General features: G+C 36.5%; 2 protein-coding genes across 2 annotated transcripts in view; one reads left to right on the top strand and one right to left on the bottom strand.

Annotated features, from left to right (window-relative positions):
- Positions 1–3,548: 3,548 nt before the first annotated feature.
- Positions 3,549–20,259, top strand: part of LOC129282811 (neuron navigator 3-like) — a 33,007-nt gene continuing 16,296 nt past the window's right edge. Inside the window, exon 1 of the mRNA XM_064113917.1 lies at positions 3,549–3,696. Within this exon, the coding sequence (XP_063969987.1) occupies positions 3,686–3,696 (11 nt within the window). The 5' untranslated portion in view covers positions 3,549–3,685. The remainder of the gene's footprint in view (positions 3,697–20,259) is intronic.
- LOC129282493 (serine protease 23-like) lies at positions 13,194–18,970 on the bottom strand. The gene is made up of 2 exons (XM_054918388.2): positions 18,146–18,970; positions 13,194–16,779 (listed from the first exon to the last, which is right to left on the bottom strand). Exon 2 carries the CDS (start codon positions 16,068–16,070, stop codon positions 14,859–14,861), a length of 1,212 nt encoding a protein of 403 aa, XP_054774363.2. The 5' UTR covers positions 16,071–16,779; positions 18,146–18,970; the 3' UTR covers positions 13,194–14,858.

Raw genomic sequence — 20,259 nt, 5'->3', positions numbered from 1 at the left:
CACACGTATCCACCTTGCTAGGTGCTCAAGGCGCTCCTATATTACCCTGGCTAAGCTAGTCTACAGATTCCGGTGCGCACAACTTTTTGAGGAATTACTTCATTACCGGTACCCATTTACCTCACCTGGGTTGAGTGCAGCACAATGTGGGTCAATTTCTTGCTGAAGGAAAACACGCCATGGCTTGGGATCGAACCCACATCCTTCAGATTGAAAGACGAGAGTCTTAACCACTAGACCACGACACCCCCCCATGTAGCTATACATCCTCTGCTTGTGCTCCAGCTACACCAACAAAATTGAATCCAAACCGACCGATGATGCACCATTCAAATTAACTAAATAGCCTTGATCGGTTCGGTGTTGGTTTTATTGGTGTGTGCTTGGTGCATCAGTGATAATATTTATGGTAACTAGTGTACATGTACTTACAAATTGTTCTAAAAATAGGAACACTGTTGTTACATGTAATACTCGGTTGATGCTAGCGCCATGAGCTTAACTGGACGGTGTGTACACTCAATAAGACATCACTAGTATTATTATAAATATATATTTTATTTTCAAATTTAGAAAACACAACCCCCCCAAAAAAAAAAAAAATCTTTCTTTTTTTGTCCCCCCCTATTTAAAGAAAATATATGGCTCATCATTAGATTTTTAAAGTATGGTTGATAGTAGTAGAAGCAAGTACTCTCCATCAGTATTTGAATCCACATCTATCTAACTTATTGCCATGTATTTTGGTAGGTTGGCTATATTTCATAATCATCTCACAGCTCTTCATCTGGTGAGGGTCCAATAGTGTTTTCATATGGTATTTTAATTTCTAAAAAAAACAATCGTCTGTGTACTCTACAATTTTGTAAATTTCAAATAAATAACAGGGGAAAAAGCGATTTCGATAAAGATTAAAATTATATTGCAAATGCAGTTTCTGGCTTTCACAACTAAAATTTTTACTCATTTCCACAAAAGAATGATACAAAATAATTACATAGCTTACATCCAATTGCAAGGCTGAGAATGGAGAAAGTGTACAAATATAAGTTCTTATTTTGTTTTATCAGAAAAGTCTGTAATACAAAGTGTACCTTGAGCATTTTACAGAGTCGATTTGGAGATTTTTTTATTACATCTACTATTGTGTTAAATAGAGACATTTGAATTATCTGTGGAAAGTGAATGCTTCGTTGGAGAATGATCCCGAAGACACTCGTGTGAAAAGAGCCGGAGCCACTTCATCTATCATGTTCCAATCGTTAGAATGACTTGACATTCAGAGAATAAATAGCTTCCCCTGACTCGCAGGGGCAATATATCACCATAACGTGGATTGGTCGCGTCTGGCTACAACATTAGATAGATTGTAATCAATACGTGTTTGTACAGTCCAGAGAAAGGAACATGCTTTCTCAATCTACTCTCAATCATCCTTAATAGCAGTCTGCTGCCCTCTGGTGGCAAGGACAGACCAGTCTCATGTGGGGAGGGATTTTACTTCTCAAATTGGACTAGCATTTCCAGGTGTAAGGTTGATACTTTCAAGTATATTCTGTACAATCCCAGGAAAAAAAATTGCTATACAAATAAATTCTGTGTAGCAGTGTATGGAAGAAATTACAATTTGAAACCAGGCCCCTTTGCATAAAAGTTACGATTATAGTAAATGTGCCTTCCAATGGTAACTTGCATGGAATCCTTGATTTTGATTGACTTTGAAGCATTGTTACCATTAGATGGTAAAGTTACCATAATAGTAACTATTATGCAACAAACCCATAAAATTAATTCCTCACAAATGTTTTTTTTTTTTTTTTTTTCTGAGAGTATTTTTGCTTGTACTTTTTACTCCCTGAAGTCTATACTGTTTGCAAGTTTCAGAAAAGTTGTGTTCTAAGAATGACTGACTCACTATTTTTGCAAAGTATTTTGCCCATTAGGCCTAGAATATGATTCCGAAAAGTGCATGCTCGTCCTCTGCCATCTATTAAAGGCTTGTTTCATAAAACTTGTTATAATTACAAATTTCCAATAACAGTTTAAAGCTACTGAAATTGTCCTATCTGATTGGCTGACGGCATTTGTTATAGAAATGTTATAAGATGCGATGTAATTTCAGGGAGCATGTGGAATTATCCCATCTTGACCATAGTGTACATATCTGGTGCATTGCTGTAGCAAATATGTATTGTTTGTAGGCAGGCAAAATGCTTTGGAACTCAATACTCAATCGATCTCAGCAGTCTTAGATGTTATGCTGCCCTCTTTTGTTAGAGACAGGTCATTTATATTTCTCTCAGTTCTTCTGTTCATGACCTCGTACTCCTTTGTCAGTGTGCAGTGTGCAAATCAATTTTCTATTTGCAAAGGGAATGAGTGTTTCATTGTGGCATAAAAATGATCATTGCAGCAGCACAAGATTTATTTGAAACGATTATTGCCCTTCATATTTTCAGAATATTTCAGACTTGAAATTCTTGATAATTATTTGCCTGATAACATTTGTATTTCCATGGTTATGGCACATATGTGATTGTGTACCATATTAGTATTTGAATGTTTATACAAATTTCCAGAGTGGATTATAATCTAATCCAACTCATGTAGGATTAAACATGAGCGGTCTTGCCTCGGTGAATTTCAATAACTTTTTAAGGTTATGAAAAATGGGAAAAAGTTGAATTAAGTCATAATTCTGTTGGAAAGATTCTAGTGAGTTCTTGTTCTAATGTGTGGAGACTTAACAACCCTTTCACATTAGCGATAAAGCTTGATTTTTATTGAAACAGAAAAACATATTCTGTGTTTGATTAATTCCAAGTGGAACTAATATACGATATGCATACATTCAATAACATAACAACAGTCGTCCACAGTCGATGGGCTGTTAAAATCTTGTATCTCAAATTATAAAAAATATTGAGGTCAGGTCAGAAAACATTGTATTTTAGTGTTATGAATTGTATAAGTAGCAACCTTTTTTGCCTTGAAAGAGCCCTGTACATGATTGAGAAAACTGTTTTCAGAGAAATTAAAAAGGTTTCCAGCATTGCCATGAGCTGATCTCAAAATGTTTTTATTTTGAGAAACAAGATTTTGACAGACCACTGACGACATTCGTTTTAAAGAATATAAAAAGGGAAGGTGAATGCTATTTTGGCATAAATCTGTATTCATATTGTTCTTAATTCACCATAGAAACGTATAGTTATTTATTGAACCGGATCTCACTTTTCATGGTGTTTTTGTGAAATCAAGTCCGTATGTTTTGAATTGAAACTATATGTAATATTTTCCCCCTTTATAATGCCTTCATTTGATTCCCTTTGTATTCTGACCTCCATTTCCCAATCAAGCTTGCTTTTAATCCAATATTTGACAAGACTTAACATATTTTTCAAGTTCAGTCGAGTGCAATGAAGCAGTTAGCGTGTATTAAGTTTGTAAACATTCTTTCTGAAGGCTAATTACAGTAATGTAGCAAGCAATTTTTTTCTGTGTGGGGGGTTTTGATTGGAAAAAAAAAAAAGTTGTGGTTCTTTAACACACACCCATAGTTACTTTGTTATCGAGATAGTGAAATAGAACAACATTGGTTTTATAAAATGAGAGCTAGTGATATACACAGAGCAGCCTCTATTCAAATTTGGAAAATCATTTATGGACATATGCATTTGTTGGGATGGCTGATAAGTAAGTAAAACCTGAGAATTGTTGATTGATCAAATTAGATTTTTCACCTAAAATGAGTTAGTAAAATTTAGTGATATACATGTATGCAACTTTGCATTTGCAATGCCTTTGAACAACTGCTTAATTTGTTAAGGCCGGACTCAACTTCCAAAGAGATTACATGGGATCGAGTGAATATCGTGTGGACCAGTAACTTCACCTCCTATCTGAGGGACTTGCCACTCTTTTGTCTGTTTAATATTATGCATTCTAGTGTGACTGCTCAAACTGATGCCCCAGTCAAAAAGCTACCATGTTAATAGTCAGTGGCATACCATTGATCAAGTATTCCCTGAATTGACAACAAGTAAAGCGATATTTTAACTGTTATGTCATGGACGTGATCACAGACGTCGGCTTTACCTTTGCTTACATTGGGCTTAGTACCGCCCCACCTCCCCCACCTCGCTCAAATCGGACTCCAAACACGTAGTATTGGGGCAAAAAGTGCAAAATTTTTATAAAGCATTTTAGTCTGTTTTATACCCTCGCAAATTTGACCTTAAACACGTAGCTTTCCTAGCAAAATATATACCCTTTTTCAGTATTGTAGTGTTTTAGATACCCTTATTTTGTTACGTTTGTAACGTTCCCAGTCTTCAAAAAAGGAATTTTTTATGCGTTTCTTTGGTCACACCTGGTTCCGGTCTTACAAAGAGTTACAATTGATCCAATCAACCACAACTATGGAAAGCCAGCAACATCAACTTCTAAAATACATGTTCGTTCAATTTTTTTTATAGATATGATGAATATTCATACATTCACTGTTTTGTTGTTAATTCAGTATGGTTCTTTCTGTTTTCAAAGGAGATTGTGTGAAGAAAAAATTATGACATTTATGGATTTCCATATACTTGAGGTTGATCGGATCAGTCGTAACTCTTTGTAAGATGGGGCCCACGTATCCACTCATGATTGCAATGGAAAGTGATGATGGTTTCCTAAAAATCCCTGAGTCTATGTTGCCAAAATTATTGGCATGATGACGATTAGCCTGTTGGGGAGGAAGGAACAAAATCATGAATTAAAAATGAAGGGATAGAAAAGTAGGTTAATTAGATTAATTCATTTTCAAAGAAGCTTTGACGGAGTTCGGCGCCTAACATTTCCAAATTATCCATAAACTGCCATCAGATTGGTGTCCAATTTGATTGAATTCCACACAGGTAGCCCGTCACTGGACATGCAGGGCTTGTGTAGTGACCCAAGAAGTAAAAAAGTTGAAATGTAGTTCACTTTGCAATGAACGGTATACTTTTACATCATTAGATTAGCAGCGATATAGTGCTACACAGTCATTGTAAAGGATCCTTGAAAAGTAAAGTCTATATATGAGTGTAATAGAAAATTTGCATTTTTTTTACATTACAATATTCAGTCATGCTGGTCTCTTTCTTTTTTTCCTTCATTACTTATTGATAGATTTAGCGTTCTCTTCTGCATATACATTCATATAATTTTTTCCATGACAACTGACATAAACATAAAATTACTTCCTGTTTTTGGCATGAATCATAGAATAAATGTACAAAAAATATATATAATTTAACAGAAAAAAAATCCACTACCAACATAGTACAACATTTACAATTAGCAGGAGAAGGATTTTCATCATAAACAGATTGCTTGAAATGCATGGTCCTTATCACATTTTATTCATATTTTTGCAATGACTTGTGGTTAATTGTATCATGATTTATTTGATTCAAAACACTAAAATATAATTCCAATAAAATCACAATTTATTTATTGATTGATTTATTGATTTAAGTCTGGAGGGTTGCCTTTTCAGTTACTGATTTCAAAGGGGGGCCCTGCATGCATTAGGACTCACCAAACAAACAACAAAACAAAATAGGATAATTAATTACATCATAAAGATGTTACTGTCAGATAAGAACTGCCTTCATGTCACCGACATCTACATTAAAAAAAATAATAGGATAATGATAATTCAAAATTATTGATAGTCATTTATAAAAGTGCCCCATTTATTTTTTTGTTTATTATTATACCACAAGGATTTTCTGAAGGGAATAGGCTGCCCCCAACTTCACTATTGTAATAATATTACAATAGATTTATATAATTCTAAGAAAATTCTGTGAAGTTAAAAGTGAACTGCAAATTTGTAGGTCGTGCTCCAGCATTATCTATTTTGTAAATTAGCATTATATACAAGTATCACACAGATTAGCGATTATAAATCATTATTCTCCATTTACTTCAATTCCATGGTAAATCTGCAAGCAGTATTATGAGTTGTCCAAGCCTAACTAATGATGTTAAGTAGGGGAGCAAGCTTTGATTGTTGAAATCTACAAGCTTTCACCTTAACAATGTACATTGCTGAAAAGAAAAGCACATCAATATCACACTCAATTACTCAACCACATACAAAGGAATTGTGATATATGAATGTAGGTTTTTATTCATTTGGCATAGTGCCACTTTACTCCTTATTGCGTGGGCCCCCCATCTGTATTCCAAGTATTTTATCCAAATTATTTATGTTCACATGTATAAATGACAGGATGATTTATTATTTATTTTCCTTTTAGACATGAAATGATCATATTTTAGCCCATTTTTCGCAATAATTGAGAAAGTAAAGGAAGTTTGCATAAGTAGTGCAATGTCCATATATCAAACAGAACACCTGATAGGCTTTTTTAGGGGGTTGGTATGATTTTAGGTGGTTTCAGACGGCCTCGAAGTTCCAGGTATATTGGCAGTGTGAAAGTAAATTACGCATGATCTCCCCGAAAGAACAGTATAGATTTTCAGATAATACCCCAGTCACATTTCCCTTACGGCGGCCATACGGCGAGTCGAAACAGGCCATTTTATTCAGTTTTATTCAAACCACCTATATGTAGCTGGTACAAAACATGTTAAGGGCTGTTCTCGACTTGCCGTACGGCTGCTGTAGGGGAAATCTGTCTGAGGTATCTCATTCAGTATTGATAGGAAAAGAAAAATTATTTTAAGACAAAGTATATATTTGTTCTTATCTTGGGAATATCTTTTCTTTTGAAAGCATATGTTCCACATCTATACTTCCGTATGCCCCCTCCCCCCCCCCCCCTCAAAAAAAAGGAAAGAAATAAATATAGTTATATGATGTACTATATTGAAACCCAAATCAAACATTTATTGAGCACGAATATATAGCAGTTATGCTTGCAGCCTAGCATCACTATGAGTTTTCAAACTTGACACATACGAAGGATACAAGTCAATAGATTTACTATTGTCCCTTTTACCAGTGAATGAAATTGTGGCCACCCTGTTTGTTTTAACAAGTTCTTTTTTTCACCACAGTGTCCTTTTCATCACTATACCAATCTAGCTTTTTTCCATTCCCATGTGAAAATATTAGATGTCAACTTCATTTACTACTGTTAGACTTAGCGGTTGAGTTGGATTGTTGGACTAGCTCATGTGTCATTTAATTGAACAGAAGTTATCATCTTAAAATTCAAATGTTTTTATTCCAGTTTGAATTTTCAGGAAGTCCATTAGAACTGTATTTGTTGTACATTGAGTTGCAGGTCGGCTGTGAGAAGTGAAAATTAATGGGAAAATGTTATCGTACTGTTTCTGGAGTGTTCTTGGTGAGAGAAAGAGATTGTCGTGGCATATTGCGTTGGAAATTCCTGGATTCCTGTGCTTCCGGTCATCTTGGTGGTTTTATCTTGTGACTCCGCTGTTTGAACTGAGTATCTTACACTTTAAAAGGACCCTAAACCTCTGAGCCAACATGTTCCACTATTCAGTGAGAAATTTCCTTGGTATATATGTGCAACACATGACAGAATTATTCAAAAGTCATGACTTAAACATGTATCTGTACAGATATAGGGAAAGATGTGTACATTGACAGCGCAGTTTGTTTTACCAGTACCCAAAGCTTGGGTTTTTATACTCCCGTGTTTCATTTTTTGTATGGAATTTTGAGGTTTTAAAAGTTCCTTGGAGTCGATCAGGATGTCTGTTCTGGCCAACTGGGACTACGATCAGGATTATACATGGAATATGATCAAGAGTATCTACTACGATGGTCCGGGTACAGGGTGTCTCAATAGATGGTCTTCCAGTGGCAGTGATACCTGTGTGGATTCAGACAGGTCTGTACACAAGATTGAAAGAGAAAGAGAAGGTGGTTTCAGACCGCCTCGAAGTTCGTCAGTTCCATGTATTCTCTGATCGGGAAAGTTACCCCGATCAGAAAATACCAGGTATTTTGGTAATGTAAAAGCAAACTACGCGTAATTTCCCCGAAAGAAAATACCCGCTAAATAGTAGGTACTTGGCGAAATTACGAGAACTTTCGCGGGGATTTTTCCAAGGTCGCAGGTATTTTGGCAATGTGAAAGCAATTTACGGGAACTTTTAGCCCAGCGTGACATTGGGCGCGGGCGCCGTGGGTGGCTGCTGGGCTAGTGGTTTTGAATCTCGCGCCTTGCCTGCTTATTAGACCATACTGCGCATGCTTCTAACTTCAGGAATTTATCCTGAAGGGTATGTTTCGGGGCGGTGTGAATGCAGGAATAATTAATGGGTATTTTTTAGCCTAAAAATGTTCTCGTAATTTAACGGGGATTCCTGTGATCGAGGCGGTTTGAAACCGCCTAGAGAGAGAGGAAGTAAGAATAGCAAGAGGGGGAGGAGGGGTGGAGAGAAAAGGTTTCTATTGAAATGGCCCAGGTACAGGGTGTCCCAACAGATAAACATCCAGTGGGAGTTATACCTGCATTGATCCCAATGGGTCTGTACAATGTATTTATCTATACCTGTACAATTTTTTTTTACTGGTTAGGAATTCAAAAGAGAGGAGAGGAGAAAGAGAGGGTGGGGAAAATGAGAGCATCGGGGAAGAATAGGGATAGCAAGAGAAGGGAATGGAAAAAAAAGTATGACCAGTGTACAGGGTGTCTCAATAGATTGTCATCCAGAATGCTAACACCTTTACATTGTGAAGAGTGAGAGATTAACAAGAGTAGAGAGAGAATGGGGGGGGGGAGGAGACCCCCCCCCAAAAAAAAAAAATAGTTTAAAAAACTTTGACCTACATGTACATACATGTAGCTAATTGCCTATTTAGTACATGTATTTCACCAAAAATCTTTCAAGAACTATCACTTCCAAGGACTCATTGATGTCCGAGAGTGTATTCTTGGCAGCCCCTCAGTGATGTCATCCTGTGTTGAGAGATAGCTCTCGGAGGATGGGGCGCTTCCTTTGCTTGAGACAGGTGGATGACAGGTATCTATGTTTAGATGATTCAGAAGTTTCTTGGTTTTGATCTAAGTATGTTCAACTTTACAGGGATTTAGTAATTTTTTGGAGGTTTTGCGAATATCTGAGCTACCTTACATGCTGTTAGTTCAGCTTCAGAATTCTAGTGCAACTTTATTTTCAACAAATCAAGAGGAGGCATTTGGACTTGCATGTGAATTTCTTACCTGCTTTTCTTAAACATCATTTTTTTACATTTTGGGGGGTTCTGAGATCACATTAATTGCTGAATATTGAAGTTAAAGAATTATTTTGTATTTTGGTTATTCTGTAGCGTGTGTGTGCGTTTGCATGTTTAAGTTCATTTTCCTAAATATTACACTGACCTAGACTAGCCACAATATCTATTAACATTATATTGTTGGAACTTCTGACACATTGTGCAAGAATGGCATTATTTGAAGACATTCCAAATATAACTTCTCCGAATATCCCGCCTCCACGTTAAAACGAATGAGAAAGAATCAATATTTTTGACTGTGTAAATGGGCCATATGTGATTTGTTTTATTGTTTGGTGAGAAAGTCCCATGTCCTGTGTAGTCTTAGCCTCCAGCCTTTCAAGGAAGTGTGTCATCGATAAATCTAAACCTCTCATTTTCCCCTTGAGACATATAGGTGAACTTCAGCAGACGAATAGCTGTCTGACTTTCCTTGTTACCTGTAGCCATGTGTCTAGGATTTTACTGCCTTATAAATTATAATTGCAAAATTAAGCTAGTTCTTTTTCAACCAAGTTTTGACTTATCACCCAAAAAATATATATATTTTCTTTATTTTCAGGGACTACTTTTCACAACTTACTATCTAAATCTGCAACATTGTATGAGTTATAATATTAAGATGAATGTGGATTTACTGGGCTCTTTTTTTTTTAGTTTCCAGCTCTCTTTTGGGCATTTAGGGGGGCTAAATCACCCCAGCTCCCATGTACTTTTTCCCCTGTGACTTCTAGATATTTTTTATATTCTTAACCCAATGTGCTCTTATAGGCCTGCATTCTGGGCCAAGCTATACACCATAAAAAAAAATCAAATATCACGTAATAACTAATATCACTCTCTCTAAGTTTATCTCTGTCGCACTCCCTCTTCCTCATTCCTTCTGTCTATATCTGTCTGCCTCTGTCTCCCTCATTCTCTTTCTTTCTCCATCTCTTCTCTCCCTCTTTCTCTCTTTTACAATGTTATTGATTTTCTTTGTAATCCCTAATGGACTGTCTTGTCTCATCACACAATATGGCAATCCAACAAAGCATTCCCCCCTCCCTCTCTTGTTGCTATTCCCTCCTTCCATATTTGTCATTTAAAATATAATTTAGCAAAAATAATGCTTGACATTCCACTTTCCTGAATGTCATAGAATCATGCCAAAGAATTTGTCATTTGATCACATTTTCGGGAGTCGAAAAATGATTTTGAGGGATAGTTCAAATATCTCCTTGTTTGCTTGGCATCTGGTAGTTGCGAAAAATAAAATTGTCAAAATTCTCAGACAAAAGGAAGTTACCACTTTTTTTTTTGGGGGGGGGGTGCTATCCCACTTGGTAACGACAAGAATATTTTAGTGAAAGCCAAACTGCTAGATCATTTTTCTTTCCTTTTTCTATCCTTGCATTATATACATGAACAGTTTGGCATTGATGAAATTGTCAGACAGATTGGAGGTTTTGTTATGGGATGGATGTGAAATAAAAGCTCATTTTTGTTTGGAATGAAAAGAGAGTAAAAATGAAAGTGGGTGGCAATGTTCTTTTATGACAGAACTTTGACTTCTTGTCTAATGCTTTTGATGTTTTCGTATGAGAGAAGTACTGATTTGACAATTTAATTGGACAAAATAGGAGGAATGGTGGGAAAGAGAAGAAGAGGAGATGAAAAAGGAAGAGAGGAAAAAAGAAATAGAAATCAAGAAATAAAAACCGAAGGGAATTTAGGGTGGATGGAAATAGGGGTGAAAATGAAGACAAAAACCAATGAATGATTTTCACAAAAGAACAAACAAACATTAGGTGAAGTAAGATGTTATTATCAGTCTTGTTCCTTTATATCTGCCCTTGCTTTCATTATTTCATTTCATTGCATAATGATTTCTATTCTATTGAATTAGGTCAATTCATTGTTATCATGGCTGTTTGAGGAAACATAGGTTCAAAGAATTTTGAAGAATATATTTCTGTTTATCCTCATTACTAAACAAAAAAAAGGTCAGATTTATGATCTTAGTGACAGAGTAGCAAAGCATGAGGGAATTAGTGTGAATTTATTTGAGGAGTGATATTCACCTTGCCAAATTCAAGTCGCTCAGAAAGCAATGGAAAATATTTATAACATATACATATAACATATTTGTAACTTCATGATCTTATAAAACACCCCAATTCTTCAAAGAAACAAAACAATTATCAACAAAAAGAGAAATGTTCATATTCTAAAATTACATTTGTTATTGTTTATATCCTGTTCTAGTATTCCACAAAGACCAAAGATCGAGAAATTGATTTAAAAAGTCTAATTTGTCATTGTCAACATTATAAGTCAACTATATACTAGAAGTTTCAACGTTATATAAAGTTTCCCCATTGCCCTTGCACACAAGGGGTTTCAGACATCACAATTAATTTGATTTGAATTTTAAAGGAAAAGACTAACCTAAATAGTAATATTTCAATCATCATCATATAGTTACACAATATATCAACTCTGCATTTTATTACAAAACAGAAAAAATAATTATATGTACACTCTAAATAAAAGGTTTACCCAATATTGGGTAAAATGGGAACATGCTTGTTGGTTGGGTAAATTTCACGCAATGTTGCGTTGAGATTGCCCAATATGGGGTAAAAAGAATACCCAGCAAACATGCATGTTCCCTTTTTTTCTACCCAATATTGGGTAAAATTTTACTCAGTGTTTTAATACCCTTTTTACACACGCTAAAATGTCCTTAACCCCGTACTATAGGTGGGGCTAAATTGCCATTTAGCCCCACCTATAGTACGGGGTTAAGCTTAGCCCACTTTCTTTTTACACAGCATTTTTGCAAAGTGGGCTAACCCCACCTTTAGTACGGGATTATTTGGCCCTGCAAAAAAGCAGGGTTATCCCAGCAATTGCGGTGCTAAGAGCGATAGTACGGGGTTAAGATCGCTAGTGTAAAACGAAAGTGGGCTAAGCTTAACCCCGTACTATAGGTGGGGCTAAATGGCAATTTAGCCCCACCTATAGTACGGGGTTAAGGAAATGTTAGCGTGTGTAAAAAGGTACGAGTGAAGTACTTGTACTACGAATGATCGACAAAAACCACTAGTCCGGGGTTAGCGAGTTTCATGTGTGAAAAGCAAGCATTCCTTATTCGGGGTTAGCGATAACAATTTGGCATGTGTGAAAAGGAAAAAAAAATAGTACAGGGTTAAGGATAGTACGGGGTTAGCGATAGTCCGGGGTTAAGAAAATCCTGTGTAAAAAGGGTATTAGAGTGCACTAATTAGGAACACTTAATTTGCTGATAATGTTGATATCAATATATTCCGTGTCTCAGGTGATGCAAGCATGCATCATTATAAATTTAGGCAGGATGTTTGGTTTTTTTCAGCCGACCTTCCTAATTTGACCCTGATGTGTGAACAAACACAGACAATTGACTGTTTAATTTGTATATATTTTTCTTAGAACCTGTTCACATATAGTCAGTTAAAATGTAAAGTAACCTTTCAGCTTATACATGACATCTGCAACCTTACCTTGGAAAACGGGCGAGGTTGTGACGATTGAACACTTTTTTTTCAATTTTGTCTGAGACGGAAGTTAAAATTAATTCAAATCAGGACCTTTTTTGCTACAAAATTATTATTAGCTTCTTTCCTTTAACCACAATCTTAAACACATTAGTTTTTCCCTATTGACGCTGATTCATATCACTTTCAGATTTTCAGTCGATAAGAGTCTACCGTTTTTGCCTTAAAATCTCATGGGGGACATGAATAAAAGTCATGATTTTGGTGCCATGTTTGGAATATCACTGTTTCTAATCAATGTTTTATTTTGTCTTTTTCTCTTTCATGCATTGTCTACTCTTCACCACATCTTGGAAAACAGGTAAGCACATGATTTCTTGTTTTAAAGATAAATACCAGTAGTGATAATGATCTCAAAATGAGTTTGAACAGAATCCTATGAAATTACCACCAAAGTGTTTGTATGTATGATTAAAGAATATGTGCCAAATATCTCTGGAAGAAAATGCGTAATTGCAGAGATATGAGTAAAATAAGCACGGAATTCCATCAAATGTCGGGTATTTTTCGAAGCAATATTAATTCACTGTCCCACATATGCTTTTCTGTGTAAGTGACCATCAGAATTATCGATTTTGACCTAAGTTTTCATGATTCTACACAGATGAGTTTACATCAATGTACCAGAAATAGATGTATGATAATATTTTGACAATTAACCTTGATTTAAAAGACTTTCTCATGAAAAAAATTGTTTTCTGCAACTACTGGTTTCTAGTACCTATAAGATCACGTTTTGCTGGATGACATTTGCGATTTTACATGGCAATTTATCGCGGTTGGGTGTCCTTTCAAATAGATGGTTGCATATTTTTTGCTTACTGATTAGAAATCCCTCTTTCCAAGCATGGGATGCACTAAAAATTTCAGGAAAATAAAAGATGTATCTGTCCATTTCTAATATCAAATCACTAAATTCATGAGAAAAGTGTTCAAATTGCCCTTTTTGTAACAAATTAAAACATTGCCAAGATAGTGCTCTAGATATCATACAAATCACATAAGATTTTTTTTTACATATTCAGTGGCCAATGTACTTTTATAAGATTTACATTTACAATGAAACTTAAGTATTTATTTACTCTTAATGACCCCTTTCTCCCTGTCTTTGCATAGTTTTGTTGTCGAAATATTTATTAGTCATTTTCAGCTGAATTACACACAAAAATAATAAAATTTTGCACCATTCAAATATACTGGTTCTTTATACATTATCAACTAAGAAAAGCATTATTCCTACTTGAAATGATACACAAAAACTACACTACTTAATTAAGATATGTTTAATAAGCCCCAAAAGATAAATAATTATTTTGAAATATAATTCAAAGCAGCATTACTCTAATGACATGATTGATTATGCAAACTACTTTGATACATTAGGATTTTTTTTAAAATAATTTATTTTGAAATCATTAATCCAATGCTGGTGTCCTAAATAAAATAGGTTACGGCTACTATGCCATTTTAGTGATTACCATGGTAACATTCAATAAAAATTAAGGTTACCATGGTAGTTTCCATAGCGACAAAGTTACCATTTTCACAAGTATCTATGAAGTGGCCCTTTTTCTTACCATGATGTAAATTCAATATCATAGAAGATTTCATTTGGATTCAAGCAAATTGCTCAAAGCTGAATGACATATGAAAATAGATGCTTTTGAAATGACATTTTAAAAATGTTTGACTGTAAATTGCATAGTTTCTTTTCCATTCTCTAACCTCTATACACCATACACCAGTAGAGTCTTTTACCAAGTGCTATGTTCACTCAATCTTCATTGGTATCCATTGGGGCACTGGAGCATCTTTCCTGATCCACTGAATTTAAACAACTTTTTAGAAACACTGGCTCTGCAGAAATGTGTTACAAATCGCCCACATTTTATAGTGTCTTTTTTCCTGCATTTTGAAAGAACTCCATCACTTGTATGCAGTCATGTAGTTAACAAAGTGTCGTATAAACACATGAATCTGAAAAGAGGGTGCTTGAATCCAACCCTTGACGATGCTATCGTCTAAGCCATAAGACAAGCATCTTCGATTCTTCCTCGACTGCAGGCCTCAAAATCCCGCATCACCCAGTAACAGATTTGAGCAAAGTTTAAAAGCGTCAACCGAACGTCCCTCGCAGCCTTCAACAACCTACCCCTAACTCGTACTCTCTCCGTTTCCGACGTTTTCACCGCCATCACGCGTCGCGACCACTGCCAATTCTCACTGTCCCACATTCGAAGGTATATACCTGCCCCGACCGACGATTTCGAAGAGTCACACTTTTCGTAGAGGTAATTGTTTGTGTCGCTCACGTGCTCGATGAAGCAATGTCTGTATGCGAGGACGGGGTTGTCAAGGTATTCATAATCGTCAAAACTGGAATAGTGGATGCGTTGCATTCTGTTGGTGTTCAGATTGGAGCTTACACCGACCTCCATGCAGTTTTGCCTGTGGTCTTTGTTGAGTTCGAGAACGGCATAATTGAACGTATCGGGCTGTTCCATGAGGTTTGGCGACACCCACCCATCAGGGATGTACAACTTTTCAACCTTGTACCACACTAAACTAGCATCACGCTTGGAGTTCCTAGAGGGTGCTCTTCCGGATGTCGTACGGTTCCCTGTGCGGATAAGCCCAACCCGAAGGTTCTTGGAATTACCGCGGTATCGCTTTCCATTGTGAATGCACTCCGCTGCGGTCAGGACATGCCGTGGCCCTATCAATACTCCGGAACAGCCTGTTGAGAGCTGCACGGCTGCAGAAAATGGGAATATCTTACTGAACTCCTTGGTGATCTGGTACCGAGTGTCTGCACCGAAGATCTGTCGCTTCCTGCGGGGTTCCCCAAGGTCCATGTTCCCTGCACTGTCTCCAGGATAACGCTTCATGTTCAGGAGATCTTGAGCATGGTCCACACTGATTTTAGTTCTGATGGTATCGCTCAAGTTTTTAGCACTGGTTTGTTCATATGAAAGACTCCTCTCAATAGATTCCAAATCTAAAAGGTCACCTCCAAACTTAACTCTCTTTCCTGCCTTCAAGTCAAGAAGTGCCTTGGCAGTCTTTGAAAGATGGTCCGACTCTGCATCTTGTTCCGTGTGCATCTTGGGGAGTCGGACCTGTTGCCATGTGTTCCATTCCTGAATCCTCTCGGCTGTGACAGAAGCTAGACAGGTTGCCAGGGCAACCAAGAAAATGCCCTGTAGCATCTTGAATAAATTGAGTGCATACATAACGAGCAAAAGAGGTAATGTGCTAAGATTCTGGTGACGGTCCTCTATTGTGCTTGCAATAGAACGTATGACTATCGAGGAAAAAAAATCATACAATCGTCACTCCTACCAGAAGATTTTTTTTCTTATTGTCTAAAATTATCATAAGATGCAGTTCCTCTTCATCAGAAATAGTTGAAAGTAGTCTGGAATATTGCTGCAAATTCACTGCCCTGATAGTGAGCTGTCCGCCCCCAAAAATGATTAAGATTCCAAGTGGTATTTTCCGTTTGTAGACATTCACATTTTCAACATGTCAAGTTGATTTTAATCAGCTTCTTTAGTTTTATGCTCTCCTAAATCCCTCTAAAAATAGTATCTCTCAAATCTGAAATATTGTATCCTTTAAACAACTTTGCTTGATATGATTATGATTAGTCCATGATATGATCTTAAACATGATCTTCTCAAAAGCAGAATTGTCATAGCACTTCTCTCTCAAGTCCACTTGAGGGATTTGTATCAAATCTCCGGCTCGCCAGCTCTTTTTAAACAGTCTTCCATCTCATCTTCGGAATGACCTGCGTACGTCATCGTGGATACCAGTCATCCTAAGTCCTTAAAAAGTGCAATTCTTAGGAATGCTGGATAAACTCCCTGGTCAGTTTCTGGACATTCTAAGAACTTGACCCTTGCTGACCAATACAGTTCAAGGCAATGGTATGATGACCTACAACAATAAAATTAAAAAAAATAGAGTAAAAATAAGTATAACAAATAGATCTAATTTTGACAAAGATTTTCCCTCAAATATCAATAAGCAACGATTCCATAGAATATATGATTTGTAAACATTTATAATCAGAAATTCATGATGGCACACCTATTATGAAATAAAGCTTTTAAATCTGTACTGGGATTTATACCTTCATACAAATTCTTATTTTAAATGATTTATTTCTGATGTGTACAATATTATATTATTGCAGCCCGCCCTTCCAAGTTGTTTGATTTTACCTTAAAAAATTGGAAAGATATTGTTTGCTATAAAGGCTCAAGATTTACATTGAAATCGACCAGAATGATTTATTCCAAATAGAAGTATCAATACCATACAATTTTCAAGTACGCCTATGATTGAATGAGATTGTTTGAATAAAGACTTGGAATATCTCTTTGTAAAATCAAGGAGTTACTCCTTGGTAAAATATTCAAACTTTGCAATCTTGCCCGAGGCCAAAAGTATTAAGTGAATGCCGCACCTTCAGTTTCTTTTAGATGGCAAGTTTTTTTCAAATTTTACAATGACTGAAATTGTCCATATCATTACACTTTTGCAACAAAGGCTGTCAAAATGGCAACAAACTCTTTGAAAGATCTTGTTTTTTTGTTAACTTACGTGCACATTTTTTCATTCTAGTTTTACATGCATAAGCTCTCAATATTTTCTTGCTTGCCCTTCCTCCTAAATGTTAATCACATGATTGCTTCATTGGTGAATGTTTTAACATTAAATTCAATTCATAAACATGAACATTCATAGTTTTCATTGTTGTATAAAACAAGTTTGTATATATGGATTGTATTCACTTGAATTTGGGTTGGGCTATTTACTGCTGCTACTTATATACTGGCCTGAGTCTTTGTAGGCTGTTTTTTTTTTTTTTTGGGGGGGGGGTGGCCACTCAGTGATTGCTTACACATCTCACCATATTTGTTAAACTAATCCTAAATGTAATCTTTCTCTTTCACCCAAATGAATACCCTATTTTGGTGTTGTTTTTTTTTGGGGGGGGGTGTTCATAAGCTTGACCATTATATTATCTTTACCTAAAGTAAGACAATGAAACTTTAAAAAAATATATATATCATGAGGACTTATAGCTTTATCAACTAATTTTTTGCCTTGAATTTTCATGTTTATGCTGTATTATCGAAGTGTGCTCCTTAAAAAAAAAGGGGGCCTTGCCCTCAAATATCAAAACATAAGCCTAGAATCCTACAATTTATTGAGTTTGGCTAGTAAATGACAGTGCTGGGTCACGGATATTGTAAACATTTGCAAGAAAGAAAACAAGTTGGAAAACACCACTTACTTTTTTGAACATGGGTTCTGCTCCGATCCTAACCTGCTAGACCAGTCTTAACTGGGTAGACCAACGCAGTGTATATTCAGTTGTTAACCAATTCACTTCCAACTTTATGCAAATCCTGAAAAAGCTTACAGAATGTGGTATATGTTCTGTTAAGCAGCTGGTTAACATGGGGCACTTATTTATTCATTTCTCTGGAATTCGGAAAGAAACCAGTGTTCCAACACAGATCCTGCTCAGTGTTCAACACATGTAGATGTCAATTTATGCCTCATTAAGAAATAAATTGTCACAGCTATGCAGTAGGCCTATTTCTTTAGGTTCTCAACAGTCGAAGCTCTTCCTTGATGAAGTTTTGCGCTAATGGCACTTATCTATATGGACAGAAGTCAGCAATCCACTGCACTGTACTCGAACATATGTAGAAGTCTATGTCCTATTCACTCATTAAAAAGAAGATTCAGTAGTCACTTTTCTGCAGTAGTGTGGTCACTGGTAGCTAATTTAACCAGCTTGAAGAAGTTTTAGGAAACAGGTTCATTAGCTGAAAAAATCAGTATTCCAGAACTGTTCAGTGCTCTACACAAATAGAGAAGTCTGTGACCTATTTTTCCATAAAAACTTCATGTGCATTCCTGTATCACCTTTTTCATTAAAAATAGTGAAATAATATTGTCAAAATTTGGTGACTAGTTGATGAACCAAGTTAAAATGATAGCTGTATCCAACTGCAGTCCGGGCAGTCGATCCTGACAAGTCATCCCGGCAGTCGTTGCCTCTTGCAAAGGTAGCTTGGCTGTGTGGATGGGAGGTGCTTTAAACTGATCCACCTCGTGAAAGAAGAGCTTGCTCTTATACCCTCTGCCGTACAAACACTGTAACAAATAGGGGCTACTTCAGAATCAGTTTCAGGAACGTGCAGTCAGAGACGGACAAATACTAGAGAGAGGAAGAGAAAGAGAGGGGGGATGGGCTTACATGATGTGCCATATTTATCATGTTTACAGAGAGAGAGATAGACAGACAGTCAGACAGAGAGAGAGAAATAAAGAGGGGGAGGGGGTGGGAGATGATGGTTAATATGATGCTTTATAGAGAGACAGACTTAACCCGTTGACTACTGAATTTTGAAGTGCACATATGCTTTATACAGGGACCACCCGGTTCCAGTAGGCAACTGGTTAAGAGAGAAGACTGGTAGATAGGGTGGGAATAGAGAGACAGAGAGAGAGAGAGAGATAGAAGGGTGAAGTGAGAAATAGGAGCATACATTAATATTATAGTAAGGTAAGATATCATTTTGAAATGAGGGGGTATTATAGATGACAGGGAAGGGAGGGGGCAGGCAGAGTCAAAAAAAGAGAGAGATAAGATAAAAAAAAAAGCAATAAACCAGCAAATATGGTACATATTTGATTAATTATTAATTGATTAATTATTTGGAGGGAAGGGTGGAAAAGGAGAGAGAGAAAGAAAGAAAGAAAGAGAGAGAGAGAGGGGTGGAGGGGGGGACCAAGGTGATGGATAAGCCATGAGAGGGGAAGGGGTGGGGTGGGGCGGCAGAGAATTATGAGGGTGGGGAGGCTGAGATTATCCAATTCTTACTCAAACAGGATGGTCCCCTTACAAATCTATGGGAATTACAGATAATCATGGATTAAAGAGGAAGAATAAGAGAGAGAGACAGAGAGAGAGAAAGAAAGAGGAGATAGAGTGATCAAGAGATGAAAGAAATACTCAAACTTGGCTCGGTATCAGAACAAACCCCCTCGGGGGAGCTCGCAACAGCCTCTCGGACTTTCAATGCGAGCCATCGGCTTCTAAACACTGCCCAAATAGTACAGACGAACAAAGTTCACACGTTGCCAATCCTTCCTGAAAATAACCGTTTTGTTTTCCAAGTATAAACTTGAAGTCAATGACAATGCTGTTCATTTTGTTGTCTTTTTGCCACGCTTCCAGTCAAAACAATAATAAAAAACAGGTGAGAATTTCTCAATCATGGTAGGACAGTGTGTTCCTCCAGCGAATGAATGTAATTAGAAGAAAACAGTCCTCTTGGTATAGAATAACAAAGTTTATTCGGCACCCTTCAAAAAGAAAAGAAAAGAAAAGAA

This window comes from Lytechinus pictus, chromosome 19 (assembly GCF_037042905.1).
Source record: "Lytechinus pictus isolate F3 Inbred chromosome 19, Lp3.0, whole genome shotgun sequence".
NCBI classification, from domain to species: Eukaryota; Metazoa; Echinodermata; class Echinoidea; order Temnopleuroida; family Toxopneustidae; genus Lytechinus; species Lytechinus pictus.
The sequence above is the reverse complement of the archived record's forward strand: the minus strand, read 5'-3'. Positions and strand labels throughout refer to the sequence as shown.